The sequence below is a fragment of the Ctenocephalides felis genome, unplaced genomic scaffold (genome assembly GCF_003426905.1).
Source record: "Ctenocephalides felis isolate EL2017-DRISC unplaced genomic scaffold, ASM342690v1 CF-g0.4_SCAFFOLD_03571, whole genome shotgun sequence".
Classification (NCBI taxonomy): Eukaryota; Metazoa; Arthropoda; class Insecta; order Siphonaptera; family Pulicidae; genus Ctenocephalides; species Ctenocephalides felis.
Window position 1 is genome coordinate 14,298,405 of NW_020539725.1, and position 24,769 is coordinate 14,323,173.

The following is a 24,769-nucleotide window of genomic DNA, read 5'->3' on the forward strand; positions in this document are numbered from 1 at the left end:
CATAAGATGCATAAGATGAGACATATCTTCCAAGTGCAAGGCCATGCTTCTTTAACAAATTATGTGCAAAAATCTGAATACTATAACCTGCCACAACATTAACCAGACGTCATTTGAAAATGCTGCGCAATCGCCTGGTCGACCAAAAAAATAATATTGAAAGATATAAAATAATATAAAAAAAGTAAATTGAAAAATATAAAATTGCTTAAAATATGATATATTAAAATATTATATTTTACATGTTTTATACATCAGATGCTAAATATTATATTCATATTTAAAAAGGACTCATCATAGATCTTCCAACAGCAGTTCATATAAACATACCAACAAATGGTATCGATTTCAATATTTGAAAAATATGACTATTTTTCGTATTAATTTATATCTATCACACAACCATAAATTTTGCTTTGCAATGAACTGTAACAAATAATATTGTCATCAATATAGTTACTTGTACAATATAATGGTAATAAATAATTCTTGATAATTTTACCTATGAATTCTGATACTGGATCATTTTCACCATCTCCCCTCATAGATCCCGTAATATCATCACATTCAACCATTGGTAAAAATAATTGTACAAATTCTGGAGTATAAGGTGGAGCTATTGTTTCTAGAACCTAGTTAAAGATTATTTTGTGATTAAAACGGTGATGTTTCTAATAATAATAATAATTATAAAACTTTCATATTGTTTGTGTTAAAATTACTCTGCTTGATAAATTGTTAGAATTTATTAGAAATGAAGGAACAAGTTTTAAATTAGTGGTCCAGGAATCGGTGGTTCTACAGAAGAATCCGAAAAAAACTTATATTGCCATGTGAACAATTTTACGACAGACTCCCTTAGTGCTTCATAAATTGTTAACCGATCTTACAAACTAAATAAATTCTTAGATAACTAAGATATATGTATTTAAATTCATGGAAACTCACTCTTTCTGTACATATAACATTGTAATCTTGTGTTACAAAAAAAAATCTATTAACTAATGAAATCTTTTTAAAATCTTAATGAATGTAATTTTTTTGCTATTGTTAATTGGGGTTTGATTAATATTTTATTGAAAGTATTACACATAACATGTAATTTACTATTTCTTTAAGTAAATAATAAGTACATTGATTACTGATATTGAAATGTAACATTGTATTTTTTATTTATATTTTTTATAGCTTTTCTGAAAACATTCTCTTTTAGTTGCAAATATGCAGAGTGAATAAGGATAAGATTATAATTTGAGTAGAACAACCTTAACAATTGAAACAAAAAAGTGCTTAACAAAAGCAAAAATAATAATTTACATAAATTTATTTATCACTGACTTACCTCCATAACAAAATATCTTATCAAAGATATATCTGTATCACCTTTCTGCCAACACTGTTTTACATATTTCACCACAGAAACTACACAGCCTCGGGATAAGAGATTAACCATACGATCTAATAACATTTTACGCATTTCCAGCTAAAAATGGGTTTTGATGAAAAATATTGAATGACAAAATATACTGTTAGTACTAATAATAAAATAAAGGACATAACCTTTATTGATTATTAATATTTAGACAAAACTTGATAAAAACATTATACTAGACTGATTTTACTGAAAGTTAAATTGTGCTAAATAATGTAAATAAAAAGTAAAATCATAGAGTTGATGTAAAATCATAGAGTTTTAAGGTTTTGAAATCTCTTACAATAGAATGCATTGTTTAAACTAATCATTAATTCATTGTACTTAATGAAACAAATTTTTTGCAAACAACATAAAATTCACTGTATTTGAAAATTTATTTATAAAAATTAAAAAAATTAAATTAAATGTTTAATCATTAAATTAAAAAAAAAATGGCTCACATTTTTATGTAAAAAAAATTTAATGAACAAATGTAAATCATACCTGGACTAAAATTTCCAATTCATCTTGTTTCGATTCAAAAAGTCTAATCAGTAAATTCAATACTATTGGGTGAAGTAAAGGATGACAATTTACAACCTCGTCGAGAAGTGCTAAATGCAAAGGACAGTGTTCCGTACTTAATTTGAAATAACTGGGTTCTGTAACAGTGCATTCTACCCATCTAACTATACCAACTGAAACAACTGGAAAACTGCAATAAAAAATACAAAATATATTAAATACATATTTTTAAATCTTAATGTGTTAAATATGAATAAAATTGAGAGTTGTAACAATTTGTAGGAAATGACAGTAATAATGTTTACATTGTTGTTCTAAAATTCTATAATAAAATTTTAAAATGTTTCAGATAAATTCATATCACTGATACTTATAATATTATTCAAATTACTAAAACTTTTTGAACACTCTGACTTAATTTACAAAAATATTATACACAAAATACCCACTACAAAATAAAATTTCAGCACTAATGTTGAAAAGTTAATAAACTGAAACAGCTGACATGGGAATGAATAAAAAATATAATTAGATTAAACTAAACAAAATTTAACACAAAATTCTATTAATCATTTATTTCATACTTACCAAATACATTGGTACAATGTTCCCAGATCAGCGACTAATTCTGTTGATCCTTTACTGACATTACAAATAGCGTGAACCTTTTCAATCGCTTGTGATGTTGGCTTTAAATCATCACGGTTAACAGATTTAGTACGAGGGTTTTCAACTACACTTGCAGCATACGCAAGTAAATATATATACTTAGATTTGTGCTCTGGATTTAATTTTACTCCTGATTTAAATAATGAATCTACTAATAATTCTGTAAACCAAAAATATAATTGAATTAGCTTCCTTACAAATTATTACATTAATAATTCACATTTTATCTAATGAGAATCCTGCATATTTTTGTTATAAGATAAAATAAATACATTTTTATGCAAATTGAATTTTAAAATAAATCTTACACAAAGTACATTGACAATTGATATCAATGTGTGATTTTTTTTCACAAATTATAATAGAATTATATTAAGATTGATTAATTACATAGGATTTATTCCAATTTATTCATATTGCTTTTTTTAATTATTTTTATTGAAACAGCAATTTATTTATTTTATTTGACATAATTTATATATACTGTATCTCGGTCAGACAAATATGATGGTATGAGTAAATAAGTATATTTGAAAATATGTAATTAAGTGTCAATAAGCTTACCTAAAAATTGAGGATTTCGTATCAAGTCAATTGGTGGTGGTTCATGTGATGAGTAATTTCTATACAATACTGATATATCAGCAGGATTTAATGCATTTCGAGAAAGCATGGATGAGAGCGCTTGACACGCATGTGGATGGCTAGCTGCACCATTGAGAGCCATTGATATTGGTGTTACATCATGGCGACTGAAAACAAAATATTTAATTTGGTGAAATATCTAAATATAACAACTTACTCCAAGTGCAATTCAAATTCATGCAAACGAAACAAAGAGGCATGTTTCTAGAAAAATCACTTGTCACCATTTGTAATATAATATATGTATAAACAATCTTGAATTTGATGATTAAATTTAACCAATAATTTTACCAGATCATCAACTTAACATATGATTAAATAATCTATTTAAAATAAAAAGTATACATACTTTTGTTGAGCCCTTTTAGTGATCTCCTGGGATAGTCTCTTCATACAGGCTCCTCCTTTTTGTTCCCTTGCTAACACATGTATTAAAACTTGACTGTATACATAAGTATGTTGTCCATGACAAACCATTTTCTATAATTTTTACACTTAATTAACTCTTAATAAAAACTAAAGTCATCTATATAAAATAAAGAACTCACAGCACACTCCTCAACACTATTTTGCCAATCTTCAGTATTTGTAAGGAAACCTGATATTGCTGTTTTCAATACCCGTGAGAATACTTCTATTTGTTGTGCGGCAGTGCTAATACTGGTTATTTCACCTTGAAATCCAGCATCAGAAATAAGCTACAGAAGAAAAAATTATTATAATTGTTTTGGCTAAGATATATAAATTTTATTATTATAAGTGAAACTTGCTTTGATTGTAAAATTAAGCATCAAACAATCAGGATATTCTTCTGCTAAACGATAAATTAAAGAACGCCATACAGGATGTTCTATCATTTCTGTTAACCAGGCAGGTGTCTGAAAATAATAGGGTACTAAATTAATAAAGACATGTTAACATATATAAATAAAAGACATACCTCTCCCTCCTCTGTAAATATAGTATCAGCTCTCTTGGGATCAAATGTTTTCAATATCATATCCTTCAAATGATTTTCAACCATGCCTTGTACATCTGTTACTTTTACACCTGAAGTTATTATATTTTATTAGATTATTCATGAATAGAAAAAATAACTAAGATGTTAATGGTATATAAGCTTCAAACCTCCTAAAATTAGCCACTCGGCCAAAAGATTTGCAGTTTGACCTACAGCAATGTAATTTTGTGAAAGCTGTTGAATAACTTGTTCAGGATTCCCGCCTGCTTGAAAATATCTAAATAACAATAAAAGAAAGAAAGGTTTGATGAAAATAATATTTCCTTTTCATTATTCATTCATCTCTAATTGGTACCTTTTTAGTTGTGCAAATATGCCAGGTTCCATAATGTAATCTGATGTAGTGAATTTTTCTACACATTCTTTCAAAACCTCAATAGGATTTTCGAGCGGCTCCTCAGTCGAATCCATCTAGAATACAATATTATTCTTGTAACATATTCATAAATTACCTAATGATATTTTTACAATACCTGATCTTCGTCCATTCTATTTTCATTTCCCCAGCCTTTGTCATATACTTCTTCCATTTTGAAATTTTATTTACTACTTTTAACTATCCAATAATAATATATTCAGTTAAATAAAAACATTATCTGTTTTGTTTTCTTTATATTTGACATGTTTCAAACTTTTCAGGTTAGTTTCGGAAAAAATGCCTCTTTAAACCATAGACATACAAAAACAAGCGCAAAGAGTGGAATAGATAAATGAGCATAGATTATATAGAGAACTTCACGCCATGACAGCTGACAGTTGAACGACGCCAATATAAATGACACAACACACAACAACGCAAGTGAAGTTCGCAAATAACGGTTGCAAACCTGCAGTTCCACTAGAATGTCGAATCTTGCAACCCTTGCGCTAAGGGATGAAATTTGCACAAGATAAAATCCCTAGATAATATAATAATAAAATCATATTCTTCAATCAATATAATACTCTTCTTTTATCTATGAGTAAAATATTAAAATCTCTCTCTTCTGCTTCCGCCTTGATCGAAGAAACTTAATCAAGAAATTTGCTCTATTAAAAATTAAATATTATATTAATACTTTGTACATTTTTAGAGATATTAATAAACTCATAGTATTATAGTGTTATTACTATTTCATTGTGAATTATAATGGTTGCATAGACTTAACCACAGGGCCAGCCTAAAATATCGACAAAAAAAACCTGTAGAGCACGCATCATATTTCTTAAAACTTTATTTTTAATATAGAAACACTTATTATAAACCTATAAAATCTTAAGGGGTTTTTTTAACTATCAATTTTATAGCCAAAATAAATAAATTAAAAAAATAATGCAATAAAAATTAAATTACATATCAATCATACATATCATAATAAATTAATTAAGATAAATTTTAAGTAAATGAATTAATTACATATATCAAATGCAGACGATGCCTTATTGTAAATATCTCTTATTTTTATTTAAATTTTATCCCATTAATATGATAATGCAATTATTTTACTGGCAATGATTATATATAATTCATTTATGAATTCATATATGAATTCAATATAAACCTTGCATAGTAAAAGTCTATAAATGATTTAAAAAATATAAACAATTTCTTATTATATTTAAAATAACATCAAATTTTTGTAAGCATTTGATTATTCCATACTTATAATTATATGAACTAAATGCAGTCAAGATATTATATAAAGATACCAATTCCTAATTATCTTTGATAAGAAACAGCAACTTCATTAATTTTGCATTAGGTTTTATTCCATTTAACATTCTGGGCAATGATTCGAAGTCGGCTCGTTCTATCTACAATAAATAAATAATTAAGCAAACAAATTAATATTTTTTACAACTAAGTATGAGATAAAAATCAATAAAATCGAATCTCATATTGATATGTTGATTTCTGAGAAAAGATGCGACTTTAGCTTGATACGTGTACAGGATTAATATTTCTTTATAGGTAGGTAGGCCATTTTATCTAATCATTTTAGCCATTCATGTTTACTTCTGGAATTTGGTTTAAATATTATACCTCATCTCTTGGATCTACATCTTCATTATCCAATATTCCAATAATTCTTTCACATACTGCGCAAACACCAGCCCATAATCTGAACGTAATTATATCTTCATACTTCCAATCTAATAATTCTTTAACAAAACTTGATTTTTCTTCATCATAAACAGAACCTAAAGCGACTGCTATTGCTTCTGGCATGTCCTAAAAATGAAGTAAGAAGAAATATTAAAATTGCAAGCTGAAAATATTTTTTTAAACTTTATAATAGCAATGATCTTAAGTTTATTTTCATATTGGAAATTTATTGGGTTGCCACTGTATAATGATAAATAGAATGGACATACAATTATTACAAATAAAACAATTATTTAATTTAAATCCAAAAAGGTTTAACACCATGTTTTATTAACTTTTCCTAGCATCAGTCTTGGTTTAATGATAACACCATTCTGCTCTGCTGTTTCGAAAGTTTGCTCTTGTTTATTATATAAAACAAACACTTTGTTATACATCTGCAGTCGGCTTTCACATACTACAACAAATTTCGATAAATATTCCATTGGTGTCATCTCTGAAATCAAAATAATAAAGTAATTTTAATTAAAATAAATTAAAATTATTTCTCGCAAAAAATAAATTCAATGTTGTACTATCTTTGGGCAGATGCTGCACAAAGTAGAACTAAAATAGAACTATTTATTAAAATTTCTAGAGCAATAATAACATATTTTAATATTATTACTAATAATAACATATTTTAAATTATTATTATTACTCAACTGCCTAGTAATCTGCGGTCCATTGGCAATTCAAATCTCGATACTGCTCGCGAATATGTTCGGGGCAGGGTTAACCAACCTGTTGATTCTTCTTGAGGTCGTTGATTCATTCCTAATTCCAGTTGGGTACATAAAATAGCCTTTGATCTTAAAACTGAAGAATCTTTTCTTAGAGAATGTACAGCCTTTAATGTCTCTTCTAGTGCGTTGCGACGCTTGAAGTAATTAAAGTATAATATATGAAGTAAAATATTATTAATAATTACTGAGAAATAGTAAATGGAAATTTTGCCTGAAGGCAGGCTAATAATAGTAGTACATATTTAAGTAATAGGATATTATACAAAATTTGCAAAACATACTATATATTTTTAGCTTTCCGTAGGGTAATTTATAGTAATGGGCCGAAAATCGGAAGTGAAAATTTTTACATATCTTCATTTTTTAGATTTTTCCAAACATTTTGGCATTCCTTGGAAAAAATGCGTGCGTGTGTGTGCGCGCGCTTGTGTGTGTATGGGTGTTTATAGTATGTATGAATGCATGGATGCAATTTTTTGTCGACGTTCTCGGGAGCACCAGTCAACCGATTTGAATTATTTAAAAACCTTTGCTTTATTGACGAAACGATTAATGTTGGGGAAAGCAACAAAAAAATTAACTCGTACATTTCAGGATAGGATTGAAAATTACTATATAATTAAAAAAAAAAACTATAAAATAATGTAAAGTTATATCCCACTTAACGTGTACGCTTTCGTAAACACTCGGTTATTCAATTGCACGAATGAACGAACACACGCTTATGACATACAAGGTGTATGTAAAGGTAAAAACTTGTTAAATCTAAATTCTTATTGATTAAATTGACTATTCACACACATTGAGAAGTTCATGTCACTTGCCCTAAGACAATTTGTTAACACCCCGTAAGTTAAAACAATCGCAAATAAATCGAAAATGATTTTTTTTATATATTTTTACCTTTCTGAGGTATCTGAACCTTAGAGAAAATGGATGTATGTGTGTGCGTATACAAATTTTCGTCGACGATTTCGGAGACATGGTTCAACCGATTTCAATTATTCAAAAAACATTCGATTCCTATTGATAAGGAGACGTGCTGATTAGTTTTTGGCACAGTCAGGTCTAGCCACTTCGAAGATACGGGTAATACCTATATTCTTATCTACGGGTAATACCATGGGGCGCAAACTTCTTCAATACCCGTTTCCTTATCTATGGGTAATACAAGCCAAAAACGGTAAATCAGTTTTTAAGAAAACGGAGCGTCCGATTTAATAATTCAAAAAACATTTCACTTGTATTGACAAGATGAAGAACTGATTAAATTTTTGGGAAGGCAGGTCCAGCGGTTATGGACTCTCAATAAAATAAAAATTAAAAAAAATGACATTTGGCGGTTAAAAATGATTGTTAGACATATGCACATCAAATTATCAGATATTTTATGGAGATTTTATTAACGTGTATCAATTTTGTTTACATTTCTATGGGTTCCGTGACATCGTTAGTCCGTTAGACGGCGACGCGGCGCTTACACGCTTCGACATTGCGTCTCTATGCAGCTAAAGCAGTGCGATTGTTTTGAAAACTAGCTGTAAGTGGAATTCTGTCTTAAGGCAATTAAGGCATCGTGCCTTAAGGCAAATTGCTGGAACTTCCCGTACCAAAAATTATTATTTTTTTAAAAACGATTAACATTTTTGAAAAAAATTTACTATAAATTGGACAAAAAATTACTTTTTTTTTTAATTTTTTTTTTTTTTAATTTTTTTTTTTTGAAAAAAAATTTATTTTCTTTATTTTGACATATTGTGGAAGATCTGAACTATTTTTCAAAGCAATCGTACTGCTTTAACTGCATAGGGACAAAATATAAAGCGCGTAAGCGCCGCGTCGCTGTCTAACGCATAAGCATTGGTACGGAACCCATAGGAATGTTAACAAAATGTATACTTATTGTTAAAATCTCTATAAAATATCTGATAATTTGATGTGCATATGTCTAATGATCATTTTTGACCGCCAAATGGCTCGTTTTTTTACTTTTTCCTCCATATCTCCGAAACCGCTAGACCTATCTTCATGAAAATTTTATCGATTCTTCATCTTGTCAATACAAGTAAAATGTTTTTTGAATTATTAAAATCGGACGCTCCGTTCTCTTAAAAACTGAGTTACCGTTTTCGGAACTTTTTGCCCCGTATCTTCGGAACGGCTAGACCTGCCTTCGCCAAAAACTAATCAGCACGTCTCCTTATCAATACAAATCGAATGTTTTTTGAATTATTCAAATCGGTTGATCCGTGTTCCCGAAATCGTCGACGAAAATTTGTATCCGCACATACATACACACACGTACATACATACATACATACATACATACATACATACATACATACATACACACACACACACACACACACATACATCCATTATTTCTAAGGTATGCCAAAATGTTCAGAAACCTCTGAAACGTAAAGATATATAAAAATTTTCATTTTCGATTTTTTTGCGATTACTATAACTTGCCCTACGGGAAGTTAAAAAGTTCAAAATTTCAAAAATATTTCAAAATAAGAAAAGACATTTTTTTCCAAATACGACATTTTTTTCAAAAATTTAAAATTTCTCAAAAATCTAATTTTTTCAAAGTGTAAAAAAAAATAATCTTTAAAAAAAAATATTTTTTGGTACGGGAAGTTCCAGTAATTTGCCTTAAGGCACGATGATAAAAACAAGTAAGTACCGTACATATAATCATTACGATACACATGTAAATTACAAAACACAATGTCTTGAAGCTGCTTGATATACACCTTTAAAGCAAATCACTCGCAAGCCCGGCTAGCTCAGTCGGTAGAGCATGAGACTCTTAATCTCAGGGTCGTGGGTTCGAGCCCCACGTTGGGCGCAATATTTTTATACAATTTTATTGATTTATTTTATATAATAGAATCTTTCTTTTTATTTTTAAGCTATTAAAAAAATAGCAATGAAAATCGCCACAAAGTAATTACTTATTATAAGGTGTAAAAACATTTTTCTTTGGCAATTTGCAAAAACTTGCGATATGTGTAATAATTAATTAGTTAAGACAGTTAATTAATTAGTTAATTAGTTAGACAATAGTTATTAAGAATTGAGATATAGGGGAATTCAAAAATAAAACTATTCAACATGGATCCTTATTGAGTTATTCCGTACTGCTTTTAAATGGTTTGCATACATATGGATTTTCAGCAATGAATTTTTTCTTTTATAGGAAGTTAATATTATGAAAATTGTAATGAAATTCAATGATATTGCAAACTAACTAAACTAGACTACTAATACTAATTAATTCATAATATTTAGTTATCTTACATAATCACAAAACTCAGCTTCGACAGTTTCTCTATCCAGTTGTCTGGCTAATCTGGATAATTGGCTTCCATCTAGATTACACCAAGAAGGCCAAACATCATTATAGACACCGGCTGCCGATGCTCCTACATAGGATTCGCACCTGGATAAACCAGGTGCTGAAATCTCGCCGCTTTTTGGAGCAGGAGGAGTGTTTTCACCGCTACTTGGAATTCGCGAATCTGAACCCATAGCAGCCACCTACGGTAATAGAATAGTTATTTTGATATTTGTTTTGTATTTTTATAGATTGTCGTTAAAATTTATATGTAACCTGTGTTTCAGGTTCTTGTGATTCTTGATAAACGGCAGTAGTAATGCGTTTCTTTTTCTTTCCACGTCTTCGATATACTTCTATGTCCATATCTTCTTCCTGTACAGGGGTAAGTGTATCCTGGTGCGTTAGAATCGGAACTGGTGCTGGAGGCGGTGTTACTGGTGGCTAGAGGATAAAATAATTGTAAACTTGATTATGTAATAATATAATTGAATTTATATTCAATTTATTATATTTATTTTACTTATTTTATTTATTATACAGAACATCTTTTTGCTTTTGAGAAATGCTCGTAAAGACGAGGTTCCAAGTAGAACTGAATAATTTATTTGACAACCATCAATTTAAATCGAAGTTGGAAGTTGAGCAATCTATACTTTGTATCAATTTTATTTTTATTTTAAATTATTATAATTATTATTATTTACACATTTACTTGCTTCTTTTATAAAATACTTTTCTTCCCTGTGTTTTGATTTTCAATACTCACTTTTAACCTATAGATTGTATTTGTAACCTGATAAACTGTGATTATTAATATAATAATAAAAAATAATAATAATTTTAAAATATGTTGGTATCGAATAAATTTACCGGTGCTTTATTTTCGATCGATTTTTGTGAAGTCTTTGCTGCTGTTTGCTTCGATTTAGACGTACAAGATTTTGTACTATCAAGGGTTTCTGAATGATCTGCTTCTGATACATTAGGTATTGGCGTCCAATATATAGATTCCTGCAAAAGAAAAAACTCGATTAAAAAAATACTAATTTTTAGTTAAAAATATTCTTGATCATTGCAATAGTTTATAAATAAATCGCTGAGACGAGCAAAAGGCTGCAAATATTATTTATTTTTTGAGAAAGCTCTTAAAAAATTGGGTAAGATACAATAATTATAAATGAAACATTATATTAAAAAGATGAATAAGGATTATTTATATAACCAATGGCAATTTGATGAGTACATAATTTTGTATACGACTTATCTAGTTTCAGAAAATCAACGAGCGAATTGAGCAATTTATTTATTAGTTAAATTTATTAATTAAATTTTGTGGCATATTTATATTTACTGCTAACCTGACTATGGCTTTTCCTAAGATCCACAACAAGTTTTGGTTTAGTATGAGGTGATGGATCAGGTGTGACACACCTTCTAGGTATTCTTGAAGCATTTGTTCTAATAGAAGTAGCTACAGTTGCTGCAGGTGTCGTTACACCAGAATCAATCCTAGGATCTCTGTATGGTAAATTGGAATAAAATATTGGCATAATTAAATTTACCGATATTTTTATGAGATGAAGTATTACTAGATGTAATACTAAGTTTTAAAAATACTTCATTTAATGCTAATATTGAAAATCAAGATTTAGAAACTTCATTATAATGTATTATTATTATATGTTATAAAACAAATTTTATCCTAAAATTTAAAGCGTGATTCAGTATAACATATACTGAAAATTAATTCCAGGAGAAAATATTTAAATTAACAAACCAAAATATAACTAAAGGTTTCTCATTGTTTTGGTAGTTGATCAAGCCCAAAAACGTGATCTATTTATTAATAATATCTATTTATTAATAATATCTATTTATTAATAATAATCACTTTTATTAGGAATAAATATATATAGAATCGCTAAAATCGATTCATGATTTCGAAACTTATTTTTAATTTCAATTTAATCAATAAAATCGAAGAAATTATTCGGACATTATTATATGTACAATATTAGTTAATTTAACACAAATGAAAATTGAGATAATTAAGATATTCTTTTAAATTCTTAAGTTATTAATATTTTTTTATGAATTATGGAGAAGTTGCTTCACCAATATTTAATCAACACCATTTTCTGTCTAAACAAATGACATTGTCCCAGTATTTTTTTTAAATCATACTTGTTATGAGCAAACATATTGAATCTAAAGCTGTAAATTTAAGAAAAACGGGTTGACAAATTTTAACGCCAAGCCAGTGAATGTTATTAATAATTAAAGTATTTTTAAATTATTCACAAATGTAGATAATTGAACAGTTATTGACAAAAAAAACTATCTAACCGCTGATTACTTATCAATACGTTTTCCAATTGATACCACCTTCAAAACGACAGTTAAGTTTTCAAAATACTTAGTATAAATTAGTTTATCTTAAAAAAAAAGATCAATCAAATTTATGTATATTATAGCCAGTGGTGTTGTGCTAATATTTTTTTTGCCGGAACGCTAAAACTTAAAATCCGGTTCAAAAAATTTGATAAATTTCGATAAGAACTCACAAATATAATATATTGACTTATTATATAATTAACTCTATTATATACAGCTAGTCTATACATTAAATTGTACAAGTATGAGGGAATCATTGAGTACATAATTTATATTCTTCAATGACATTAATTATATTTATTCTGGTATTATTTGTATTCATTAGTACCTACATGTATTTATTATGATATAAACGTACTCAAGATTTATTACAATACTTTATAAGACTTATCCTAATAATATGATAGATAACCTATTACCTATCATACTATATTATATTATTGTATATCATAGATAGATATCTATTATCTATCATAACGTGAGATACCTATACCGTCATTAACTTATTATATACCCTACATACCTTTTACTTCTTATAAATACTACTGTCTAATTTATATATTCACCTATATTATATAGGTTTACCTTACGCCCTATGTATTATCTCTACCTATTATATATATTATCTATTGTCTATACCGGGAATTGAACCCGGGACCTCCGCGTGGAATTCGCGCACCTTAGCCACTACCCTATCGGGTACCCCCATTAATAATATAATATGGGACGCACTGTTGTTTCCGCGGGTCATTTTCTAATTAATTAGATAATTAATACTGAGGTGGCGCGACGACACGCGAAAAAAGACGGTTGATTGTAGCGTTACGGTGGTGTAGTGGTTAGGGTCGTCGCGTTCCACGCGGCGGACCCGGGTTCGATTCTCGGTAGGGTTAATGTAGCGTGTAAAAAAAATATAGGTAATAGGATATATAGTAGATATAGGTTAGGTGTATTCGGTATACAATGTAGGGATTTGAGAGTATGTGATGAAATATAGCGCATGGTATAGATGTAAGGCATGTAGTATAGATGCAACGTATAGGCATACGTAAGGCTATAGAAATACACGAATAGAAACCTATGATGTAGGTGTTAGCGTATAAAAAATGCGAATTTATATAAGATTTAATTTATAAATATTATTTTTTCTATAAGAAATTTTATCTCGGTATTAAATATCTAAAATATCCGTTAAGGCGTCGATTACACCTTACTGCTGCCTTTGCCGTTATCACTTCATAAAAAATTAATTACTGCACTTTTAAACGATTGTGTGCACTATGCGACAATAGAGACATAGAACTATAAATTTTATTAAATGTTTGAGTAACTTGTGCGAGCTGAATTTCTTAAGGGGGTATTCTACTGTAGAATTTTGAAAAAATCGAAAAAATTTTTTTTTCATATTTTCAAAGTTTAGTTATTCAGAAATATGTCATTAAAAGTATTTTTCAAAATCACTATTATTTCCTGAGTTATATCCGTTTAAGTGACGTGGCCTCGGTTTGGGTCCGACCGAGTCTCACAACTTTGAACGCGTTTTTCTCGGAACTACTTTTTTCGAGCTGGCGGTAAGGATATCTCGAGTTCTAATGAACCGATTTACTTCAAATTTGGAGAGGATCTTCTTTATACATCGCTTTATCGCATGGACCTTTCCCAAAACTATAATTTTTCATTTAGTATTTTTAGAAAATTCGGAATTGTTAAAAAAAAACATGAAAAAAAATTTTTTTTTTCAAACTGTCGCCATTCAAACAAAAAATCCAGATTCATACGATAGCGGCATCTATAATAATCCATCTATTTTTTATGTTTCGGATCACCAGGAGGGTTGGAACCATGCACCCCAGGACGCCCTCTTTTTTTTTGAGCCCCCACTTTGACTGCTCATAACTTTGTGAATTCTATTTTTTTTAATAATTTTTTTATGTAATAATAAAATATCAATAAACAAATCATAAAAAATCGATAGTAAAAATATTATTTGTTTCCTTTATACAGCGCTTCAAAAACCGGCCAAAATTCATGCTTCTACAGTAGAATACCCCCTTAAGGTGTTCTTAGTCTCGCAACTTACTGAATTCTAAAAATTCTAAATTTAAAAATATAATATAAAAATTATTATACCGCTGTTTGGGAAGTATGGCAATTTATAAATATACAGACTAATATATACAGAATTTGGAATTTTTCTATAATCCGTAATATTGAGAAAGTTTGCATTAGAACTAAAAAGGGATGCTTATTTACCTAAGCTATGGAAATATATATGGAAAAATTATATGATTTGCACATGCATCCTGTGCTTACTTAAACTAAACAATGATCATAATATGTTTAACAAATTTTTAACAGTATTTACAAATTATATTCAAATCACCCAAAGCAAGTGGGCTAAAGTCGTGTAATTTTTTAATTTGCCTCACCCCTCTGAATTTAAAAATGGATTTTTCTGTGGGGCGTGCGCCCCACGTTGGGAATTACTAGTCTAGGAGTACAATTTTTTAATCTACTACCAGGTTAAAATAATCGAGTGATCATCAATTCCACAGAACCTTCATCAGATTTTCAAAAGATCAAAGTTTCTATGAATATGCATACAAATCTCAAATTGTAGGCCGAAATTGAGACGATAAGTCTATTGAAATATCAGGGTAACTCTTTTGCTATAAATTGTCAACTAATTTACCACTAAATGTCAATAAAGTTACAAATAAATGTCAATAAAACATTGGTTATATGTCAATAAAACAATGATTAAAAAAAATTACCAATAGATCTGGGATTGTAAAAATTTACAAGCGATCGAACGGCTTATATTTTTGCCTTAGATGGCAAAAAATTCATCGAATTATTAAAATATTTTTTTTTTTAATTTAATTAAAAGCAAAAGAGTTCTTATGCTTTTGTATTTATAGAATTGCTTTTTTCGCTACAATCAATTTCCATTATATGAATGTCTTAAATTATTTATTTTATTCGACTAACGCCCGCTATGTCCGAAACAAGTCCAACTTATATCCGCAATATTAGGGTGTCAGACACCTTTCGGTCTTAAAGTAACATATGTGAAATTTGAAATACACTACTGCATTGTAATTGATATTTTAGTTCATACACCTCAATTTGTTACTAAATTAAAAACGACTTTGATAAAACCAGTGGTGTTGTGCTAATATTTTTTGCCGAAACGCTAAAATTTAAAAACCGGTTCTAAAACAAGTTTTCATGTTTTTTCCGGTTCCGTTCGAAAAGGAAAGAAACAAAAATTATTACAAAACCCATTTTGTGTACATGTATGTATGTTTATTACAATAATAACATTTAATAAAAATTAGTTGAATAATAACGTATAAAATTTACTTTTTAAATCATTTTCTGTATGTAGCGATTTTTTTATATTTTTTCTTGCCGGAACGCGTTCCGCCCCAAAAATGATTTGCTGGAACGACGTTTATTACAATAATAAGAACATTTAATAAAAATTAATATTAAATTAAATTAATAAAATATACTTATTAAATCATTTTCTGTATATAGCGATTTTTTTATATCTTTTTTTGCCGGAACGCGTTCCGCCCCAAAAATGATTTGTCGAAACGACGTTCCGTCGCGTTCCGGCTCGACAACACCACTGATTATAGCTTTAATCTAATAAAAAACTAATAAGGTCAAAACATAATTTTATCAATTTAATATTTTATTTAAAATTTTTAAGCAGTTCTGTATCAAATGATTAAAAAAATTAAATTAGTTAAAGAAAAATTTGATTATAAAATATTGAATACTTGAAAATATAGTTGTTACTCGTCTTAAGTAGGTAAATAATATTTTCTCAACTTATACTAGTAAATTGAAAATGCAAATTGAATTATTCCATTGAAAATTATTTTCTACCTTATTGTTACGCCTTCTGGTGATTCTTCAGCGAAGTTCTGTGCACCACCACCATTCTTGGGATATGTGTTATATTGATCCAGAGGAATTTCGCAACTTATTCCTTTTCCTTCTATGAACTAATAATAATAATAATAATAATAATAGATATACAAGAATTTTAATAAAATTTTAAAATGATGTTTTTCAAAGAGTTGATCATTTATTGTGAAAAAACTTAATTGTTTTTGAACCGACTCTGTCCGCCTCAATAAAAAGAAAGCATTGCATAATATAATGTAGAGTGCTTCTATAGCAGTGTTGTATTTATAAAACAGCTATATTTGATTTCAAGGATTCAAAAATAGACACAGCCCTAGAAGCTCACTTTCTCCTCCTTATCCATATACAAATACGTATCTATAATTAGTTCCCAGTTTAAATATATAATAGTGCGATTGTTTACCTACCCATCCAGTTTTCACATTTTTAAGTATATTTTTGACAGAGTCATTGGCAGGATGATTACAGAAAACTGAACATCCATATGAAAAAGGATTAAAAATATTGGAATACGGACGTAGATTAAAAGTTGCTGGTGTAGCAATAGCAGTTAGCTCCAGTTTTTCCTAAAATATAAAAAAAATATTATTAGTAAAGAAATATTTATGATTTGTTAATATGTTTAAAAAAGTGTTACAAAAATTTTGTATGGAATTTAGTAATACAAATTATTAATATTCAAACAGTGTAATTTATATAAAAAAGTAACAAAAATAAAGTATGGTAGCAAAAATTTTATATGAAATTTAGTAATATAAATTATTATAACATTCAAACAGTAATTTAAGAATGGCATTTTCAATTCCAGAAAAATTTACATAAATTAAACCGATCTAAAACAGGATAAAAAATACCTTTGCATACAAATAATTATGATGATAGCAAAACAGTCCAATTATATTAATATTATAAATTTATACTAATTATTTATGTAGTATATTTAATTATTTAAACCATTACTTTATTTATGTTTTTAATATTAGTATGAGAAATTAGTAAGAATTTTTACTTACTTTTAATTCTAAACTATTATTGCATATAGTATTCTATTTTGTTTTAAGTTCCAATAAAAAATAGAGAGATCTAACAATAAGACTATTTCCAAAACGTATAGATCTTCTAATGCATTTTAAAAGAAATTCATGTTTCTTTGTCACGCCCTATTATTGAACATATGCGAATGAAATGCACTTGCAAAAATTGGTTTAATTTTTTAGGCTTTTATTTTTTTATTATAAATCATCTATCAAGTATTTTACCATTTCACAGTACAGATCTTCTCCTGATCCGCACACATGGAACTAATAAATAGATCGCATTTGATATTTTTTAAAAGAGGTTTTTTTTCAAAGTCTGAATTTTGAAAAATTTAAAATCATAGTCTAAAAAATAACTTAACTAGTCTCAATTTTAGAAAAACAATTGTGTCATCATTTTCTTAGAAATTGTCGGTTACGGTTTCAAAAATAAAATGAACAAAAATAATAAAAATTAATAATAATGACCAAAAAAGAGCACAATTTGACCAAAGCTTTAGGCGGTACTGAAAAGCTCGTATTTTTCGGATTGACGTTGAGTTCTGGGACACCCCGATTTATATATCCCATATATATACATATGTGTCTCAGTATACATATGTATATTAATAAATTGCCCTTTTAAACAATATCTCAATAATAAGTCACGTTGCTCATAAAAACACTTCTAAAATGGCAATTGCTTGCATACCTGTCTATTTCTATAGCGATGTGTTGTTCTTTTTGAATTTGCTAATAGTCCTGTGCTGCTTATTGCCATTTTTACCCTAATAAATATTAAAAAAATATTAAACAAAAGCACAAAGTTAAAGTTACATTAGTATAGGGTTACCAAGTAATTCAATACAAACAACGCTTAACACTGGGTTGGCATAGAAACTGTTACATGAATAAGCATAATTATTAGTCTAAATATTTTGTAAGACGATATGGCTTGACATATTTTCATTAAAATTGAGATTAAATGTTTTGTTTATTTTGTAACTAAATTCAATCGATTCTAGATAAGAGGGCTGAAAAAATATAAGGATTTGCGGAACATCTAGGAACTTGCAATAAATTTTCAATGTGTGTGGTGAAAAATTTACCCATAAGATCCCTTTTCTTAGAATTTACCCATAAGATTCCGCAAAATGAAGCAAATTTGACTATTTGAGTCAAATAGTCAAGCACGCGATTACAATCTTAATATCATATATACTATTAAAATTTCTGAACTTGGTGAATAACAAATACTTTAGAAAATTACAAAAATAATTTAAATACCTGTACCACAGTGACTTTCTTTCCAAGGACCTAGAAAAGCTGATTTTAACGAATCTATCATTCTGTATATTTGCCTTGACGAATACACATCTCACAAATAAATTTTTCAATCAATTTTAACAGTCTGATATAGTCTACTAGCAATAAAGTATATCTGATCCTTCGAGGTAATTACTGTCTTTGTTTAGTGTAATTACTAACTTTTTTAATGAACACTGCGCCGGTACTCTGCAATACCCAACCTAGAAAAATCTTCATGAATTATTTTCTTATAAGCCAATTAGCTTGATTTCTTCCACATTGGAAGAAACTACTACTCCAAGCACTTTCAGTAGAAATCGATGAATAAAAATGTAGTAATGAAACAAAAAATATGAAAATCTTCTCTGGAACGTCATAGAGAAGTATTTTTTGCCATCTCAGTTCAACTTGAGGTCTAACTTTTTGACCAATAATAAAATATTATTTTACAAGCGACTACTGCTAAGGTGACCATACGTCCCGGTTTGGCCGGGACAACCCCGGATTTCCTTGTGTCCCGGTTTTTTTTTAAAACCATTATTTGTACCGGATTTAAATCTTTTGTCCAAGTTCTTTGAAAATTAACAGGTAAATTAACAAAAATTATGAAAACAAACGAACAAGTGCTAGTTTTTTCAAATTATTTAAAATCGAATAGAATATAATACAAGGCTCAAAAAAGCGACAAACATATAGATCGATATAAGATATAATATCAGATAAAAAAGTATTACATATAATCGAATAATTAATTTCTTACTAAAAGTCCGCAATTCATATAAAAAAAGATTTATATAAAAAAAACTGTTATGATATACCCCCTGTTATCCTGGATTAGCATAACTAAAAATTGCCGTCCCGGTTTGGCACGTAACGCGCGGTCTATTTTTTGCAATTTTAATTAATTTTTATAATAAAACACTTCTCATAGGCCTATAATATTGTACAAGGTCCGATTTGACTATCAACTCTATCACCAAGCAAAGTTTCATCAAATCCCAGAAGAGTAAACCTGAGGGTTTCTTTGTTAGAAAAATATGGTCACCTTACTACTGCAGTCATAGATACTTTGGACATATAAAGATTAGAAAGTTCAATATCCAGATTATTCTGCATACATAAAATAAAATCCTAAGTAAATTATTATTTTAAGACATAATTCATTTTTATCAATTAAATTCGATTCCCGTTACCTTTGACTATCTTATATCAAGCAGCAGCAACAACCATTTAACCATCTTGGAAAACAAGATCGAAATTATATTTCCAATTGATAATAGCTCTTCTTTCTGGAATGCCTGCACCTAATGAAATGATATATTATTAGTATTAGGTTAATTCTAATAATAAATTAGAATGTACAGGTAGATTATACAAATTAGGTGGAGAAAATATATACTTACATCAAATGTATAATCCACAGTATTACTGCTAACAGCTAATAGAATAAATGAGTAACAATATTACATTAAAATATTTAACATCTTTATGTCTGAAAATGGAATTTAAATGATACATCGTTAATCAATTAAAACTCTTGTTTTAAGCATGATATCTTTTAATAAACTTTCTACAATATTTCCACATATTAATAAAACATATTGTGATGATAGTAAATGAGAACAAAAAGTATATCTAATCTCATTAACACATATAATATAATGAAAATATCATCTTTAGTCTGTCAAGTGCTGGTGTTTTATGAAAATAAATAAATTGCTTAACAATCTTGGGTAAATCTGGCCATATTTGATTAATTGTATTTATTAAATATCTTATATGTACACATATTAAGAAAATAACCAATGTTTTTCTTTATTATTAGTTCATATAAACTTGTTTGCTATTAGTAAAACATTGATGTACTGTATATAATTGTAACATATTAAAAATTGGTTAACTAAAATAATTTATTTCTATGCGTACGCTAATTATCTGTGGAACTTTTTATATATATTTATATAAATACAAATACTGATTCACACCGAGAAACTACAGACAGTTAAACTTACAAGTAGAAATCAAATACTGACGAATACAGAAAAATCACTTCAGCGTCTTTCAAATTGCACTTACACACTCCCTAAAGACAACGTTTTAATATCAACAACCTTAACATTATTTTTATTTGCTGTTCTATGCTATATTGTCTCATTTAATTTGCTGGTAAACCCACACATACACAATTTAAATATTGATTTTTCTTCTAAAATTTGGTGCTTAATATGTATAATTTATTTAATTTAATTTATTATATTTAGAGTAAATGTTCCATACTTCATTGCCACATAGTACGTTCAAAAAGCCCTTATACGATTCGTATACACACAACTTTAAATGTTCGCTATATATTTATATTCCAGTAATGGTTTTAATAAAATTATGCCGATCTACATTTTCTAAACATCGGCAAAATTAAATCACATTATAATGTTAACCTTTCAAAAAAAATACTGTCCAAAAAGTATCACACTTTGATCTACAAATGCAAAATGGTTGAAATCAAGTGAAGCAATGTCATTTATACATCAAAAGCCAATTTAGAGTCACTTGTGTTCACCCACTTTGTTTATAACATCGTCAATCAAGGCGGATAACAACAGTGTTTATTGTAAATAAATTATTTCTAATAAATTGACAAACCATCGGGTAACAAAACAAAAAAGTTAATACTACTTTTCAGCTTTGTGATGGTTAATGGTTATGCTCGAATAAAGCATTGACTGTGCCATCAAGAAAGTATACTTGTTTCCATTAGTATTTCGATTTATTCCAATTCCAATCATATTATCACAAATATTGAATAAATGGTACCATTGAACCATATCAAATTAATTTGGAGCAGCATATAGTACATTGTAAGAAAGTTATTTATATCTTATGTTATATTTATATACATCAAGCTGATTCTAAAGGCGTACATATCACACTGTGCTATCACACCTATTACAATAAAATAGGAAGAGACATTGGAATATGGAGATGAGTATTCATAATTACAAAATTTGATGTACATTCAACATTTAGCTTAAGAATATTATTTAGAATTATTATTGATTGCCTTCATATGAAATGATACCTTAAAGTATATCAATTTAATGATAATGACTGATCTGCCATAGGGTAAATCTGTGAGCTGAAAAAGTTGGAAAATCATGATTTCGATAAGCTTTATCGCAAATATCAGGACCAACTGGATCAAATTATATTTAGAAGTTTAGTAAAGTTTGGTTATTAAATTATAAATTGCTCTTATTTCATGAGCCCCACGTATTGCATTTTCAATTAATTTGCAAAATTTTAGATATAATTAAATTTTGTTATTACATGTTGATACATGTTTTTAGTAACAGTTTTCTATTATCTCATTAAGATTCTTTTGCATATCAGTATTTTAGCAAAATTTGGAGAAAGCACTTGTGAATGTGTTTAATGATTTGGAAACCTGTACACAAACTTTATATAAAAACAGATTTTTTTGAAGAGCAGGAATATTCAAGAAATGATTGAAATGAACACTTGTCAAATATATCTGTTGTCCCACAAAAATTTTTATTTTCCGGCATGAAAAGTAACATGCAATAAAATACATAATTGAATTAATTGATTGTTCTAAGAGTACTTTTTCTTAGATCAAAATAGATATGATCAAATTTTAGATCAAATAGAATGATAGATCAAAATTCCTTTATAAATAAAGTCTCGCTAATCTCTAGTTTACTAGTATTCAAATAAATCACAAATTGTTTGCATAATATTTTGGTAATCGAAATTTTGAAATCATATCTTATCAAGAACACCCTATGTGACACAATCGATGCATTTATTACTTCCATGATATATATATATATATATATATATATATATATATATATATACTTATATTGAAAAACGAATATAGATAGTTTTCAATTATACACACAACAATTTTTATACATATTATCATTATTATATAGCATGTTTAAATACGAGGCAAGTTATTTTCGGCACTGGTAATGGAACCATTTACGATAATAAAAAATAAAGTACATAATTACAGACACACATATAATATTACAGACATATACACAGAAAAATACAAATGATATATTTTATTATCGTCACCTAATAATAATGGCACTATTCCACACAACTGCTCAAATAGAAGACTTATTGCCAGACTTGAACAACCTTTCAAGATTTTGCACTTATCTCGACTTTCATATGGCAAAGGAATATATGTATAGCAGTTTGGAAATTAGCATTGTTAGAGGAAAAATTGAGCATTTAGAAAGAAATAAATGATTAAATTTTCGTTAGCGAATTGCACGTTTCATAATTATAAAAGGACCATGGCGAAGTGGTTCTTCTCCAATTTTTTATATAATCTAAATACTACGGATATAGTTAACTATTTATTATAACATTATTAGTACTGCTTAATTATTATGATATACACATTGTAATAATTATTTACAATAAGTCCACATATATATTTGCACATTCTAGTTTCATAATTAGTGTCAGACTATATATTATAAAAAAGCTGACATTTTTTTCATGAAATTTTATTAACAGAAAAGTTTGAAAATTTATTATCTTTTCTACTCTAACCATGCTCAAACTGCTAATAATAATTCAAATTTATTGCCTTCACAAAATTAGAGACTCGCATTGATTGCTTTCACGTTTATTCCTTAACAACAAATTGTTGTTCGTAACCTTTGTATACTACTATTATCTATACAGAGAGCACCAGAGCAAAATAAATATACATAATTATATAAAATAAAAACACATATTTAATTAAAAACTACAGTAAACAAAACAACAGAGATGAACCATACAGAAGGATCAGAGGGATAAAGCATCTACGAATTCTTTAACAAAATTTCGCCTAAAATATTCTTTGGAAACAAAATCGTAATTAATATCTACGTTAGTCTAAATTGTATACAAAAAATTGTAAAGCGTTTTGAGAACTAGTTGAAATATATACATAATATACATACATGATATATGTTGTAACAGTTAAGATTTCGAATTGCTGATACAGCAAACTTATTTACTATGAAATTGTTTGAACAGTGAAAGTCGCGTTTCCATATACTATCTATTAATAAAAAAATCATTTTGATTTGTGAAAGATAGAAATTTAATTCGAAATAAAATCTCACACTTTTCGCCTTATTAATAAAATCATTTCCTTTTGCGATATGGGAAAATTATTAGGACATAACAAAAACGTTCTGCACTCATTACATATGCATAGTCGAAGAAAAGAAGACACAGGGTGTCCCAAAATTCAACGTCAAGTCGAAACGGGATGATAGTATTAATATAGTAACTATCACTAAAATCACTGAAATAAAATATTCCATGTAGTTTGAAAATTAGAAGCCTTTAACCAAGAGTGCAACTCGGAGTTTTGGTTATTATTATTGTGGTTAATTAGATTGTTTTTCATAGTCAATTGCTTATTGAAGCAATTACTACAATTTGTTTTTTTCCCTTATTTTTTATTCATTTATTTTTCTTTATATTTAATTCATTTTTATTTATTTATTTTTATGATTAAATCAATTATTTTTATTATTATTATTATTTTTATTTCTTTCTGTGATTATTATTATTTT

The 24,769-nt window shown here is 27.9% G+C and overlaps 2 protein-coding genes and 1 non-coding gene across 3 annotated transcripts; 1 reads left to right on the forward strand and 2 right to left on the reverse strand.

Moving 5' to 3' along the window:
- Positions 1-310: 310 nt before the first annotated feature.
- On the reverse strand, positions 311-4,922 carry LOC113384941 (negative elongation factor D). The gene is made up of 13 exons (XM_026622720.1): positions 4,748-4,922; positions 4,570-4,685; positions 4,382-4,491; positions 4,194-4,303; positions 4,024-4,131; positions 3,802-3,951; positions 3,603-3,733; positions 3,173-3,360; positions 2,528-2,768; positions 1,919-2,129; positions 1,343-1,483; positions 503-632; positions 311-426 (listed from the first exon to the last, which is right to left on the reverse strand). The coding sequence occupies exons 1-13, from the start codon at positions 4,802-4,804 to the stop codon at positions 395-397; spliced, it is 1,725 nt and encodes a 574-aa protein (XP_026478505.1). The 5' UTR covers positions 4,805-4,922; the 3' UTR covers positions 311-394.
- A 1,047-nt stretch (positions 4,923-5,969) lies between these two features.
- Positions 5,970-10,857, reverse strand: LOC113385662. The gene is made up of 6 exons (XM_026623509.1): positions 10,768-10,857; positions 10,455-10,694; positions 7,069-7,279; positions 6,696-6,856; positions 6,298-6,486; positions 5,970-6,068 (listed from the first exon to the last, which is right to left on the reverse strand). The coding sequence occupies exons 1-6, from the start codon at positions 10,855-10,857 to the stop codon at positions 5,970-5,972; spliced, it is 990 nt and encodes a 329-aa protein (XP_026479294.1).
- Trnak-cuu lies at positions 9,930-10,002 on the forward strand. Its single transcript has one exon. It is a non-coding gene; the product is annotated as a tRNA-Lys (tRNA).
- Positions 10,858-24,769: the final 13,912 nt, after the last annotated feature.